General features: G+C 49.5%; 1 protein-coding gene across 2 annotated transcripts in view; it reads right to left on the reverse strand.

The window, feature by feature from the left end:
- Nucleotides 1-12,220: 12,220 nt before the first annotated feature.
- The window catches only part of PLXNA2 (plexin A2), a 216,027-nt gene continuing 212,607 nt past the window's right edge, over nucleotides 12,221-15,640 (reverse strand). For both annotated transcript variants that reach the window (XM_029229414.1, XM_029229415.1), the window contains 3 exons: nucleotides 14,255-14,467; nucleotides 13,430-13,580; nucleotides 12,221-12,743 (listed from right to left, as the gene is read on the reverse strand). In XM_029229414.1, coding sequence (XP_029085247.1) covers nucleotides 12,648-12,743; nucleotides 13,430-13,580; nucleotides 14,255-14,467 — 460 coding nt within the window. In that variant the 3' untranslated portion in view covers nucleotides 12,221-12,647. The remainder of the gene's footprint in view (nucleotides 12,744-13,429; nucleotides 13,581-14,254; nucleotides 14,468-15,640) is intronic.

A 15,640-nucleotide genomic window follows, 5' to 3' on the forward strand; every position in this document is an offset into this window, starting at 1 on the left:
GGGGTGAGGGCTCCCCAGCCCTCTCAACCCCTGGACACGCAGAACCACCTCCAGGCTCTCCCTTGTTCTGCCTCGTAGTCTAGCAGAAGTCTTGCTGGTTCTCTGTAGGTAGAAAAACAAGCACCTCAAGACTCAGGTGACCTTTGTTATGTTCCTCGGGAACGCTTCAGAAACTCTCTGCCCCGTGCTCTGTAGATCATTTCCTGATCCGAGGATATTAATGAGGAATTTAGAGAAAAAAGCTATGGCTGGGTCTGGGGGAATGGATGTTTGCCCATGGTGACCCCTTAAAGGAACCTAGAATGCCCTCTCCTGCTGGGCTGGACCTCTGTAAGAGCAGCTGCATCCTTCACTATCAACTCTGGAATTGCTCAGGCCCCTTGTACTGTTGCCTCTTTGCTACTCCAACTTTACCCTCTCTGATTTCATTATTCTTATGTTGGCTCCATATTTGGCCCTTGCTCTCTCCATAGTTCCTTGGATTTGAAGCTGAGTTTTTTTTTTTTTTTTCCTTAAGCAGTGTGGATCCGAAGGTATCATTAAACCATCCAATGGGTACTATATAAAGGGCAGGGACTTAATCACTGCCAACTTATGACCTGCACTCACTGGGAATTCCTTGTTCATGGGCAGTAATTGCAATCTCCGGTCCCCATCACGAATGGGGTTCCATGGGTTACCGGAGGCTGCTGGCATATGGTAGGCACACGTTGAGCCCGCCAGTGTATCTTGCGTGCAGCCCCGAACAGCTAAGGGCATCACAGACGTGTTATTGGTCAATCTTGGGTGGCTGAATGTCACTTGTCCTTCTAAGAAGTTGGAGGTGAAGCTGAGTTTTGAACTTGGATTGCAGTTTGACTTTTGGCACTTCTCTCTACCTGGTCTACAGCGCAGCTGTGGGCTGGAGGCACCCGTCTGATAGGAAGGGTGGCTTCTTGGTAGGACCATAGGGGATCATGGGTATTCCATGGAACCCTAGGGGTATACAGAGGTGCTTTAGGGGGCAACACAGAGGAGTGGTAGGGGAAGACCTGGAGTGGGAAGGCGGGACCGAGTGGGCTGGGGCTTGGCTTCCTGACTGTGTCTCCACTGGGGCAACTTCACTTGGAGCTGGATTCTGTATGAGCCTTTCTCCAATAAGAAGTTGAAAACTATGGATCTTTTCTAAGCCTCTTCAATTCATAAAGGAGAAAGCTGAAATTGAACAAAGAGAAAAGGTTTGTCAAGGCCACCTAAGTGCTTTAGTGACAGATTAAGGCTTTAGGAAGAGACAGTCCCAATGGCTGGGGCAGATTCCTGAGGACACTGGCCCAGTAGCATGACCCACCTCTCCAAGAGTCTTGTGGATTTCTGTATCTTGCCCAAGCTCAGGCTGGGAGCGGCCTGAGGGTCCAGGAGTCTTGAGTGCTGCTGTCACAGACTGGCTCTGAGCAGTAAGGGCCATCTACCCCTTCTGCTATGAGCATTGTGTCCTGGAACAGGTGAGGCTCCTTCCTTGAGTCCTAAAGAGCAATAGGCCTTTCTCCATGGCCATTGATGTCACAGCTTGTGACTGTGTGTGATTTGTTATGTAATCTCTCTGAGCCTCAGTTTCCTTATCTCTAAAATGGGAGTAAATAGTATTTCCTTCTTCAGGCTTTTATAGGAGCCAGTCAGATCATGTATGTGTAGCCCCCAATGACAGTAAGTGCACAGCGGACTCACAGAAATCATTGCTACCAGATGAACATAACAGCCAGGAAAACTCACAAGATCAGGATGTCAGCTGCCAGGTCCTGGGCTTTCCTGGTGCTTAGCACAGAGCAGAGCATATAGATGGCTCTCGATAAATACTTGATTAAATAAACAAATGAACAGGGACTGGCTGTCCTAGAGAGGAATCCCTATACAGCTTTCCCATGTCTGTGCACTCTCCCCACATCCTACCTCACTCCTCAAGTTTGAAGAAGAACTTGCGGGAGGAGGACGGAAGATGGCTGTTCCTGTTTCCTCGGCATCCTCACACTTCTAACAAGGAAATGGAGTTGAAATAAAAACTAAGGGCTGCCTCTAACACAGACAGAGGAGGTGGGTTCACTGCAATCACCCAGGACTTCACTCTGGAGACGGTTTTGTGGCTTTTAAATTCACCGAGGGTTGTCAGATGGAGGTGGAACCAGGCACTGTGAGGATGGACTTGGGGCTCTTCAACTGAGTGGCTGGGGGCAATTTGCGATGCTACATCAGAATTCCAGGTTGAGATTTTCCAAAATGCGCATCATCAAAGTTAGAAACGGAGCCAAATGAAGATGGGAGAATGAAGACTGGGGAGATGGATCAGGAATGTTGGAAATCTGCATGATTCTTGGAGATTAAACAACTAAACATGTTTTTGTTTGTTTTGATCAGCTTCTAGTGTATGCTCCTTAGGTGGGGCTTTTATAAATGGGCTAGGACAATACAGACATCTATGAGTTCAGGAGAAACACCAGAGGATGGGATGGTGTCAATTTCTTCCCACTTCCTCTTATTTATGATGAGCCCAAGAATCAGCCCCTCTTCCCTGATCTGCAGCTGGAACCCTCTCCGTTTCTCTCTCATTTCCAGCATCAGGGGCTCCATACCTGTTGATATTTGTCTCTTTTCTTCTCTGGTTAGCTAACAAAGGTTGGGATTTTTCAGAAGCATTTTCTACTAGAAAACTAAGGGTTTCCTGGTTAGTTTGTGGGGAGGGGAGAAAGGGGAGTTATTATTGTTTAATGAGTATAGAGTTTCAGTTTTACAAGATGAAAAGAGTTATGACGATGGGTGGTGGTGACGGTTGCAAAACAATGTGAATGTATTGAATACAACTAAACTGTACATTTAAAAATGGATAAGATGGTAAATTTTATGTTATGTGTATTTTACTGCAGTAAAAAAAACACACAAAAAAACACATCCAAGTGGATGGATGTACAGATCGTTTGCCCTGAGTTTAGCTTCAGTGTTTGTTAGTAGGTGACTTGTCTTTTCTTCACTGTGATGGTAAATTTTTTGTGTCAGCTAAGCTAGGCTGTGGTGCCCAGGTGTTTGGTCAAACACCAGTCTGGATGTTGCTGCAAAGGTATATTTTAGGTGTGGTTAACATTTACAATCGCAGACTTTGAGAAAGCAGATGACCCTCCATGGTATGGGTGGGCCTCATCTAACAGCTGAAGAGCAACTCTGAGGTTTCCCAAAGAAGAAGAAGCTCTGCCTCCTGACTGCCTTTGTACCCGAGACTGCACATCAGCTCTTGCAGGAGTTGCTAGCCTGCCAGCCTGCCCTGCAGATTTCAGACTTGGCAGCCTCCACAGTTGTGTGAGCTGATTCCTTAAAATCTCTCTGTCTCTATCTACCACCCTATACACACACAGACACACACACTTCCTATCCGTCTTTTGGTTCTGTTTCTCTGGAAAACCTTGAATAATATATTCACCTGAAATGAGTTAGAGATGGAGGTGCTCAGACTTCCCAGAGGGGAGAGAGGAGAGGCCCCCTCCCAGGTCTGGTGAGCACCCTGTTCCCTCTCCTCCTCTGTTTCCCTGGGGACTTGGCCCATGGAGTCAGTGCCCTCTGCCTCCAGCCTACTTGCCTTTCTCTGTTGCCCCCGCCCTGGGCCTGAGGTCCTGCCCTGCCCACTGGCTCTCTAAGTGAAGGAGTGTCTTTCCTATGAGGCCCCACCATGTTTTGGACCCAGGTCCTGGTCAGGCCTTCCGGAAGCCATCTCCTGACCTTGCGGCCAACCGGGCTCTGCCCGTGGTTTTAGCACATGCAGATTTGGCTTGATCCACTCCCGTCTGTTCCTTTGCATTTACCTGTACCATATTTACCAGCTGGTTCATAGCTGGTTCTTCCATTGGGTAAAGTCTTGATTCACCTCCTATTTTCCTTGGCCAGCATCCATGTCTAGTCTCCTAAGGACTTAACTCTCAGGCACCAACTTTTTTTTTTTTTTGCGGTACGCAGGCCTCTCACTCTTGTGGCCTCTCCCGTTGCGGAGCACAGGCTCCGGACGCGCAGGCTCAGCGACCATGGCTCACGGGCCCAGCCGCTCCGCGGCATGTGGGATCTTCCCGGACCGGGGCACGAACCCGCGTCCCCTGCATCAGCAGGCGGACTCTCAACCACTGCGCCACCAGGGAAGCCCAGACACCAACTTTTATTGCTGAAATCTATGGGCATTAATTCAGCTTCTTCCCACAGCCAGCTAGAGATCCTCATCTCCTCCTGTAGGTCCTGCTGGACTGCCTGTAAAAGGAGGATGTATGGTTAATTCCCTCTCTCTCTCATTTACCTATTGTAATATTTAGGGAGTTCATTATATACACTATCTTATTTAACCTCTACAAAACCCCTTATTTAATATATAGTAAACCCATTTTATAGATTTGAAAATTGTTACACAGAGAGGTTTTGGAACTTGCCCCAGGCCATACAGTTTGGGAATGGAATTTAACCCCAGGCAATCTGAATCCAAGGCCTGTGCTCTTAGCCAGGGATACATGAAAACTTGCAATTAGGAAAGAGGAGGGAGTGAGGAATAAAAGTAAATGAATTAGAGACATAAAGCAAAACCAGGAATAAGATAAATATTATGAGTAGACTGCAGAAAGTCCTGCACATGTGCTACTGGTGGGCCAAAGATTTAGCTCCCAGTTCCTAGCAGCGGACACACACCCAGGCAGGGGCCTCCCCTGCCTTTCAGCTCACCTGCTGAGCAGGGAGGTTTGGCAGTGCATGGTGTCATCGTGATCGAGTACAGATCACCAACAGCACCCACTTCCCTAAAATCTCTTGTGTGGCTTATCATGCAGGTTTTCCCTCAAACTGAAGAGCCCAGCTCTCTCAGAATCCTACTGCTGCAGTTTGGCAAAATTATTTTGCACTTGGGCTTCCCTGGTGGCACAGTGGTTGAGAATCTGCCTGCTAATGCAGGGCACACGGGTTCGAGCCCCGGTCTGGGAAGATCCCATGTACCGCGGAGCGACTGGGCCCATGAGCCACAACTACTGAGCCTGCGCGTCTGGAGCCTGTGCTCCACAACAAGAGAGGCCGCGACAGTGAGAGGCCCGCGCACCGCGATGAAGAGTGGCCCCCGCTTGTCACAACTAGAGAAAGCCCTCGCACAGAAACGAAGACCCAACACAGGCAAAAACAAATATAAATAAATACATTAAAAATCATTAAAAAATTATTTTGCACTTGTAGTAAAAATGATATCTAATTCCCACTAAGAAAAAGGATGAGTCTTTCTCTCTTAGAATAATGAATAGTGTTGATATTAGATTGTAAAATCTGAGAAAGCTGCAACTTTAAGACTTAGCTTTTTTTCTCCTTTGTATGTCTAACAGTGCCTAGTCTAGTGTCATTCTACTGCAAGTAATGGATAGACAGTGATTGTATTGAGCAAATGTGAATAGTAATGGATGCTGAAGAGTGCTCTCATAGCACTTGCTTTTTACAAGAGGAAGGATCACTTCCTGGGAAGACTTTCAAGTATTAAATTGTTCTAGAGCTAATGGAAGGCAGTGTTGTGCAGTGGAAAGAGCAGAGTATCTGTGTGACCTTAAGCAAATCCCTTAACCTCTCTGATCTCAGACTATAAAAATGGAACATGTCTATCACATGAGACTGAGAGGCCTACAGGAGAGGATGTTCCAGTGTTTGCAGTGTGGAGGTGGTTCACAACATCCATTCATTCATTCTTTCATTCCGAACATTTTCATCGGCATCTGTTATAGGCCTACCCAATGCTCAGTGTGTTCTGTCTTGGGACTACAGCAGTGACCAGGATAGACAGACACCTCCTCCCCAGTTTCTTCCTTCCCTGAGGATAGTAGTTCCTGCAGCAGACATTTAATAACAGAGGTGCCCCAAGATCAAGTTACTGAGGGGAGAGATGGTGGGGTGGAAAGAAGATTGGGGAAACTCTGGGGTACAAGGACTGCATGCAGAGAAATGGCCTTTTCCATGCAGTCCATATGGCCCTGCGTGCCAGCCCAGCTGACCCCAGGGCCCCCAGCAGGCAGTGGCAGAGGCCGGTCTCATCTAACTGCTCCTGTCTCACACTGCCAACCCTCCAGGAGCTTGCCAGGGCCACGTTAATGCTTCTGCTGAGGAATGATTATACCTTCATCACTGTGGTGGAACAGAGTGCCTCCAGTGCTCAAGGCCTGCATTTATAAGAGAAGCGGAGGATGGTTTAATGTTAGCAAAACAGCCCAGTGCACTCACAACAAAACCTCCGTGCAATCGAAAACGATGTACTAATTACACACAGGCCTCGGCAACGTGCTCTTCTCCCGGCTCTTCGGGGTGTTGTGTTTGCATTTTTCTCACCCTCAAGACCAGCATTTGCATCTCTCCAAGTCTCTCCGGGAACGAGTGTGTGTGTGTGTGTGTGTGTGTGTGTGTGTACGCACAAACACCATAAACTCAGAGGCTGCAGAATAGGCCCTGAAATATCTTCACAGGAATTATTCTCTGAATCTACAATAATTCTACAACTCTAGCGTGCACTAGATTTATCAATATGCAGTTGTTTACGTGACTGTGGTTTTCAAGTCCCAGGCCCCATTCTTACATGCAGTGGCTGTCTGCATAAGACATGTAAGATTGGGCTGTCCTTGAGAGCAGGGTCTGTGTCTCCCCTGTCAGGCTAGAGGCACCCTGAAGGCAGGGGCTATCTGTGCCATCAGATTGGAGGCCCTCTGAGGGCGAGGGCTGCATCTCATCCTTAAGGATCCTCCACTGAGTGCTGGGTCTGAGGCTGTGGGCCCAGACACAGTTCTGACGTCATGGAGGTAGATCGGTGGTTTCCCGGCACGCTCCGTTGAGATGTCAGATTGACAGGTTATCCTCGTCTGCTCCTTTAGTGGCCGAGAGTGGAAGTGTCACCCACACACTTTGGGACATGGGAAAGAAAAATAGAAAAAAGGACGTACAGCAAGGGGAAAGGGACATGGCATCCTCAGGCCAAACATCAATTCCCTACTCTAGGATGCGTTGCCTCTGGACTCCATGTCAGCCCCGAACTGCTTTTATCCCCCAGGCCACAGCCCAACCCTTTTCTCTCCCCTGGGCTGGATCTAAAAGCACACAGTATCTGGCATCTTTCCCTCGATTCACCCTTAATCCCTCAACTGAGAATAAAAGAAAAACAACCAAAAAACCCTTCCATGGCACAGCTGAGACATTCCTTTTGCAGAATCCTTATGATTTTCATACCCTAAAAGGCTGATGAGGGCAAAGATTGTGTCTTTCTCATTTATTATTTCATCCCCCAGCACTTACCACAATGCCATTCCCTGGTAGGTGCTTGAAATTTTTAATACAAATAAATGAATGTAATTTTCAGGAAGGAATGCAGGTGGATCTCCTCCTTCTGAGACCTAATTCACCCCTAGGAAAGCACCTCAACCCAAAGTCTACACTATCAGTTGTTGGAGAAAAGCGATGTTCTGGGTCTTGGGGCCAGGGGGCAGCGTTCACCCATTGGTACAGCCAGAGTGCGCGCGCGCGTGCGTGCGTGCGTGTGTGTGAGTGCTGGTGTGTTGACGCTGATAACTGGATAAGCTCCGGCTCCAGAGAGAATTCTAGAAGTCCCTCAAAACAACTTAGCTCACCTTCCCACGAGGACCCTGCTTCTTAAATATGCCCAGGAAATGTTATTCTGCATATACGCTACTGAACAACCAGGTTTATTTGAAGATTTAAGGTTTTTTTAATCCAGTAAACTTTATTTATATATAACAACAGTACAAATTGTGTCCTTGGCTTGCAAAATAGGAGTGTTTCATATTTACAATAGGTACACAGTAATATATTAGAATGACAAAAAAAAACCCAGTTTATTGGAACATTTTAAATACGTGATTTTCTTACAGTTTTTATTCCACAACACCTGTAAAAACAACAAAACTGGACAGCTATCATTCTATTTTCTTAAAAAAATATATAATACAGATTCCAGTGTGTCAAGAAGAGTGGGTTTGGGTAGAAGAAGTTGAGGGGAGAGGCAGGTGGGCTCAGGTCCTTAGTCTCGTGGTACAAAGAGCTTGTCCCTCCCTCCCTGACACACTTGGGAACATCTGCTCTGTAGGCGGAACTACGTTCCATTATGTTCTCCACCTATAATGCCAACGCAGAGAGCACACGAGGCCTGAGTCAGGGCCTTGACTGAAATCCAGATGATGCCTCCCATCTCCTTGAGGTGAGGACAGGAGGCACGGGCTGCACTGCAGAAAGGATAGAGGGGAGAGTCCCTTTAGGGTGAGGGGAATGTGATGGGCATGTCCATGAAAGGCCCAGAATCTCCAGTTTGCTGACAGGGCTGAGGCCCTGGCCCCCAGGTCCTCCCTAATACCAAGGGTGAAACTTTATCTTTTATCCCTGGCATCACGGAGCCCCCAGATGCTAAAACTTCACTCTTGGGGAAACCAGAAGAAAGGAAAGAGACAGGGAAGAGAGACTGGGGTGATGAAGAGGAGGCCGCCATCTCCTCAAAGCGTGTTCCTGAGACAAGGCACCAGAAGGCCCTGAACTTCACCTCCCAAGTCCCCCCAGAGGACCTGCTCCCACAGCCCTGTGTCCACGAAACTCCTCTGCATTTTCTCACCCACAGAGCCCCCATCACTGAGGCTCAGTTCTTTCCTGCCCGCGGCCAGGGCCCAGGAACCTCAGGCAGGACAGCGTGGCTGGGAACAGTGGCCTCCTCGAGGGCAGCTGCCCGCTCAGTATCTACTGGCTGCAGGTTAATGGGGGCAGTGTGGCAACTGGGATGCACCTGGAGACTGATCAGCCAGTGGCTTTCAAACACTCTCAATTTGTGCTGCCCAGACCATTGTAGTCCAGCTCACCCATCCGTTGCTTCTGCTTCATGCTCAGCAGGGCCAGGGGCCTCCACTGCTATTTCTTGTCCCCGTTTGGTAGAAATAAAGGGAGGCCAGGCGCTCAAGCAGCAGGGGAAGTGCCACCAGAAGAGACAGCGGCAGTGGGAATGAGAAGGGCTCTCATGGCTCTCAGGACTGTCCCCAGAACGAGGTAAGGCAGCTGGGTTGGTCGGCTTTCTTCCTTCTTCTGGCTCCCTTTTCTACAAAACTTGTGCCCTCTGCAGGTCTGGGAGGTGAGCTATGCGGGCTAAGTTGGTGGCAGGAACCAGCAGCCCGAAGAATGTCAGTTTGCTAGAAGAAGGCCCTTCTTGGTCTCGTTTTTTGCTGTTTCTTAGCACCTGGAGCAGGGCCATTGCAAACAGTGTTACGCAGGAATGTTCTCTGAATGAATGAATACAGGAAACCCGCGAGTGAGGTTCCCAGTGGATCCGTGCTTCTAATGACTGAACGTTTCAAGGAGGGGGAACTCTCTGCCAGTAGTGGATCAGGAATGGTTCTGAGAGATGGGCTGTGGAGAGCTGTAGGAGGGCAAGCACAGAAGCACCTGAGCCCCTGCTGGGCGGTAGGCAGCAGCAGGCCAGCTGGAGGGACTCACTCCACCAAGATGGACAGCTTGTCCATCTCTGTCTTGTGTGTGAGCACCCTCTGTCTTGCCAAGCACATTTCTGGGGTGCTTTTCCTTTCCGTTTTCCAGAAGATTGTCTCTTGTGCAGACCAGTGAAACAAAATGGAGCTGGATCAACCTTCGAGAGAGAAGTCCCTCTCTGCCTCCCTCCAAGACGGATGACTTCATGTGGGGGAGGGAACGTGACTTTAATACTTATCCCTTACACAAGGTCAAAATATCTTCACATCACATCGGATAACAGTGAGGACAGAGGCCAATTAACTCCCTCCCCTCCCATCCCACAGGGCATGCACTCTTGGTGACCCAAAGCCAAGCAAGGCTCTCCATCCTTTCACCCTCATGGCCTGACTTGAGTCCAGTCGAGTTTTCCTTTCTCTCAATTCCTTCCTTAGGGATGCCCCTGTGCCACAACCTTTGCCAGCCCACATTCCCCAGCTCTCTCATGGAATCCTGAGAAATGTGGTCAAGCTTCTCAGGCCAGCTCTGGCGCCTCTCCTCTCCACTGTCCAAGCGGCCATGCCTCCATCATTCTCCCACTCCTCCAAAACCTTCAAGGAAGCATCCCCAGGGGTGGTGAATGGTCACCAAAAGTAGCTGCTGGGAGACACCCGGGTAGATGCCTACAGGTCGCAGTTGAGACGTCTAACTTTTACTTCTTGGTGGGGCAAAGCCCAGGATGCCAGTCTGAGCAGTGGTGTGATCAGAAAACCTTCATTAAGAGCTCGGAAGTAAAAGGAGGGTGGGCTGCACTTTTCTGTAGGCAGCAAAGAGTCCCCTGTTCACGTTCCTCTTGCCGTATCTCCTCGCCTTTCATCTCCATAAATCATGGGCTCTGAGCTGGTAAGCTTTGGGTATATGAAGGGCAAACACTTTGGCTTAGTGCAGAAGGCCAGTCATTAGTATTTCTTTCAGGCTATTAATAGGGCCCAGAGAAACGTTAACAGAAGTGGATTATCAGAAGAAAGTGGCCTTCACATGGCTGGTTGTGAATTATAATGAAAACAGCGAGTTTCCTGAGTATTTTGCTGAATGCTTTTCTTCTCCCATTTGTCGGCTGCATCCAGGCAAGAAACTGGAGCTGAGGCCAGGACCGGGCAATGTCTGCTGTGTGGTTAGCAGAGTGATGCAAAGCCACACCCCAGCGATGGAAGCCAGCCCTCAGAGCTACCCCTCCCCCGGCCCTTTCCTGGCAATCCAATGTGGTCAGCAGAGCTTTTGGAAATTGGAAGTGTTTGGAGGTAAATCAGGGCACAGAGAAGCCAGGGCCCAGAGTTAATTACAGAGGAAATGACCCTGGTCTGGTATCGCTGGGGGTGGCTGGACCCGATTCCCAGCATTGCAGCCCCTTGTAAAGTAGAAGGTGGGAAGGGTAGGCTGGTCCTCTCCTGCTGCCTCCCTTCCCACCCCTTTGCCTTTCTCTTGTCCTCCTTCACACTCACTCCGATGCTGCCTGCGGAGAAGTTGGAGCTGGCTGCTTGGATTCTTGCCAGGGTGGGAGGCCCGGAAACTCTGGTGGCTGTCCGGTCACTAGGGTCCTGCACCAGCGGAGGTGTCTTCCTCTGGATGCCTCCCACTGCCTTCCATGGGGCCTCAGGACCAGGGTGTGGAACTTTGGTCTCTTTATTTGGAAATTACACTCAGGACGGATGGTCATCCATGGATTTAGGTGTCAGCAGGAGAGAGAGAAGCTGCCCGCTTGTCCTTCAAACTCATAAGGACATGAGAGGCAGAAAGAGAGGCCGAAGAAGACATAACATGGGGATGCTACAGTCATCTCTACCGAGGCCAGTGCTCAGACGATCAGGAGCTTCTGCATACGAGCGAAGGGTTGTCTCCCCTCTCTAGGCATGAGAGAATAAAAGACAGAAAGCACAACAATAAATACTGCAGCTTCTCGAACCTATGCTCTTCAAGTATTGCTTGCTGTAAACAGTGTTTGAGTTTTGTTTTCTTTTTAATTGCAAGAAACCACTGGCGGATTGGAGCAGAATCCAAAGCCAAACACCCATATCCCCAGGTCAGCTCTCAAATGGAATCTCCTGGAGGCCTGGCCCACGTGCCTCCAAGGCCTTTCCCCAGGGTGCCTGGTTTATGACAGTGACGGATGTAAGGCAGAGCTGCCCAGCATCCTCAGGGAGGCCAGGCCTCTGGTCTCGGAGAGGCCCACCTCTCCCCCACTTCTGGTAGTAACTTTAGGGAAACCCAAAGGAAAAGTACCAAAATCAGCTCCTCATTTGTTGAGGTTTGGGATTAAATAAAACAAAACAACCAAACAGTAGCAAAAAGCATTGGTACTCTACAGACACATATGTCCTCTGGAGATGAGAATACACAGGTGTGCGTATGTAAAGCTGTTTCCAGTCAGCCAGGTGGAGCCGCTCGATGGCTTTGCCATTTGTGCAAAGGCTAGTGAGTCCTTCCCCACCTCTTATGGCTGCCGGGATAATTTCAGGTTTCACTGGCCTCTCTTTTTGCGAAGTGTTTGGTGCCAACTTGTGCTCATTCTTCTCCTCACTTTTTTAAAAAAACAATTCCAAAGTTAAGGAAACAATCATTTTTCCCTCTGCTTTCTCTCAGCATCTCTCTGTAGGCTTTTTCTGGCATTGGGAACCAGGAGTTACACGAGGAAGGAGGGACAGGGGTAAAAGAAGGAAGGGGGACAGAAATCAGAATTAAACGAAAGTTGGACGGGATGAACAGGGAAGCTTTTTGTTTTGTTTTATTTCTGGTTTTCCTTTTTCTTAAAAAAAATTAAATAAAGTTCTCATTATTTCCCCAATATACACTGAATGAGTTTTCATGCAAAGCAGCAGTCACAGAGGCAGAACCGCGCTCAGTCGTGCCTCTCAGCTTGAAGAGCCACCTCCTCTGGGTCCTGGCGTCCCTCTCGTCGTCGCCGCGGGGGGGATGGGGTGGATGACACCCCCGGTCTCTCCCTGCAGGAACAGGCTGTGACGGAACTTGGCTGGCGTGGGGAGAGGGGTCCTCCCCTCTCCCCGGGAGGGGGTCTCAGGGGACAGCAAGCGCGGGGGCCTGATCCCCTTCACTTGTCCTTCCTTCTGAGATGCCCAGTGTGACAGCTTTCACGGGTCCCTCTTCCCAGGAACAGGAGGCTCCATCGCTCAGCTCTCAATGGACATGGCGTTTATGAGCTGTTCCACCTTGTATGCCAGCCGCTGTCGCCGGGCCTGCTCGTCCTGCTGGAGTGCCCCAATGAGCTGAGGAAGAAAAGCAAAGTGGGGGGGCAGACTCAGCATGGAAGAGGCCATTTTCCAGAATCCTATATCCTTCTATCTGCCTTTCCATCCTGCCCTAATGAATATAACCGTAAATAATGTAAATGATTAATTGAATGTATGTATGACATACATATGTCATACATACATGTATGTGTGTGTATGTACATATCTAAAGTATTTAAAATGACATTTAGCATATAGCAAGTACTATGTGTTAGTTATTATTATTACTACGATTATGTTCAGGTACAGTGCTAATGCATGACTTGTGAATTCTCTGGAGCTGTCCTCTTCAGGATCTAGTCATGTCCACCTGTCTGTCTGAAATGTAACTGACAGTATCTGCCCAACTGCAAAGAAGAGTCTGATTCATTGTTTAAGAATGGGTGAAATTAATCGTACACTTTGAACTGAAAAACAATTACATTATTAAATAAAGGCGTTATGTATTGCATGAACAATGAAGGCAAGACAGTGGAAGGTGTAAGAAAGCACTGAATGAATCAGGAGAGGATAGGCTGCCTTCTAAAAGCACGGTGATGACTTTTTGACTCCGTGAATGTGTTTTCTGAATTACCCTCCGTTGCTGTTATTAAAGGATGGAGCCCTGCTTTTTGTTTAACCTGCTTTGCCCCGAGTGCGTCCTTCCCAGGGCCCTGACTCACCTCTTCGCTGTACTTGCTGACGTAGGAGTAGATCTCATTGAGGGCACTCAGCATGTTGAACTCCACGGCGTGCAGGCGGGACTGCTCGGCGAGGTAGGCGTTCATGTCCTGGTCACTGATGGCGGGGAGCTTGGCGATGTCTGCGTAGTATCTGCCATACAGAGGACAGGCTCCTTGGTGGGGACTCAGCAAATACTGCCTATACCTACCCTGGCCCCAGAACCCTTGAGACCACAGTTGTCCCCAACTGCTCCTGCTTCCCTACTTCTCTTCTGACGAAGCTTCCTCTGGCCTCTTCCCTCAAGCTGCGGTTGGGGCCTGGAGGCTGGTTTTCCCTAAGGTTGGAGCCTGGAGACTGGTTCTCCCTAACGACTAACTTTCCAGGGCAGTTAAAAGCCCAGACTCTGACCAGACTCCTTGTATTCAAATTCCAGCTCTGCTACCTGCTAGCTGTGTGACCTTGGGTAAGTTATTTTGCCTCTCTGTGCTTCAGTTTCCTCCTCAGTAAAATGGGGATGATAATAATACCTACTTTACAACTCTGCTGGATATTTTAGTGAGGTGATACGTACAACATCTTTATCACAGTGCTGGGTGCTTAGCATGTGCTCAGTAAATGGTAATTAGAATGCTAATGATCTGACTTGAAGGGTACAAAGCTTCCCTTTCTTCCCCCAGCAGGAACTTTAGACAAGAGAGAAAAAGGTGATCGTGAGGTCCCAAAGGCACCACAAACATGGTTTTGAGTCCTCGGTCAGTGAAGCCCAGAGGAGGGAATGCAGCAGGCATTCAGGGCCACGGGCCTGTCCTGAGGGTGCTACTGACCTTTCCACCCAGCTCTTGTAGCTGGGGATGTCCTTGGCATAGAGCAGCTTGTTGGAAGGGGAGTCCTTGCCCAGCCGGTGCTCTGATGTTGAACAAGAGTCCATGAAGGTCTGGGCCACCACAGAGAGGCAGGCGTCCGTGATGCTGCCCTTGTGGATGTCAAAGACAAACTGGGGGTTCTTGATCACGTTCACCCAGAAGCGCAGAGGGAGGCTGTAGGAAACAGCAGAGCAGAGTCTCAGGGCTGTACCTTGGCCGTGCCCCATGCTGTTCACTAACATTCCTCCCTCCCCCACAAATGCCAAATTCTCTCTCCAAGGGCAAGAGAATGAAGTCACAGGAAACTGGTCCAGCCAGGGCTGCCAATTTAGGCTAAGCTGTTACTGATGCTGGGAGAAAAGGAGAGGCACTATTGCACCCTAATGGGGTGCTGACCCTGTTCTCTAACAACTGAGAGGTGGGCGTGGGTGGCTTCGTTCCCTCCTGGAGGTCTTTTCCAAAGGCCTCTGTGTCCCCAGGTAAGCCCAAGTACAGAGAGCTGCACAGTTTTCTCAGAGCTTTAAACAAAGCCCCCAGGCTCCCAGAGTCCCTTCCCAATGCCTGTGGCCATTATCCAGAAGGATGCAGTGGCAGCCCCAGCACGGGCTCCGAGTGGGCACAAAGGGCTCCACCTGTGCTCCCCACCCAGCCCGGCTGCCCAGCCGCTTCCCAGGGCTGGCCCGGCCTGGCTGGGCTGAGGAATGGGCTCCACTGGGGGCAGCTCTTTCACGACTCTCCCCGGGGCCTTCTCGGATCTGGTCAGGGGCAGAGGAAGAAGAGGAGGCCATTGTTGGCACGCTGGGAATGACTCACTAAGACTCCGAGTTCTTCCCACCCCAAGAGGAACTGATCAGTCGTTAGGAGAGTTCTTTCTGCAACTTGGGAATTTATAATCGGAGGAGAATGCTTTTTCTCTGCTCCTTAGGCCATAAGGAGGATAAGCCCATTTACTCCCCTTCAAAACCAGAACAGCTGCTGTTTCTGCTGCCTTTTCCAACTTGGCCCTCTCCTCCAGCTGCCTGCAGGCCCTTAACTCTTTTGGATCCTCTGTGGAATGAGCCCTGTCCCCGGCTTGTCCTTCGGGCCTGAGATGTTTCAGCCATCCAACCTGCCTCCCCCGTCTCCTTCATTTTCTCTTGATTCTCCTGGACCCCAAACTTTCCCAAATGTCTCAGTTCATGCCAAGTCTTGGGAAAGATCAGCTGTGCCCACTCCAAGTCCTTCCATTATGACTTCTGCTTATCTTTCCAAATGCAACGGGATCACTCACTTTCCTTAACCTGGAGGGAGTGGCCTGGGCTGAGAGGTGACTCCTCTCTTCTACCTCCCCTTCCCCCGGCAGCTTTG

The sequence above is a fragment of the Monodon monoceros genome, unplaced genomic scaffold, assembly GCF_005190385.1.
Source record: "Monodon monoceros isolate NGI ecotype Baffin Bay Population unplaced genomic scaffold, NGI_Narwhal_1 Super_Scaffold_18, whole genome shotgun sequence".
NCBI lineage: Eukaryota > Metazoa > Chordata > Mammalia > Artiodactyla > Monodontidae > Monodon > Monodon monoceros.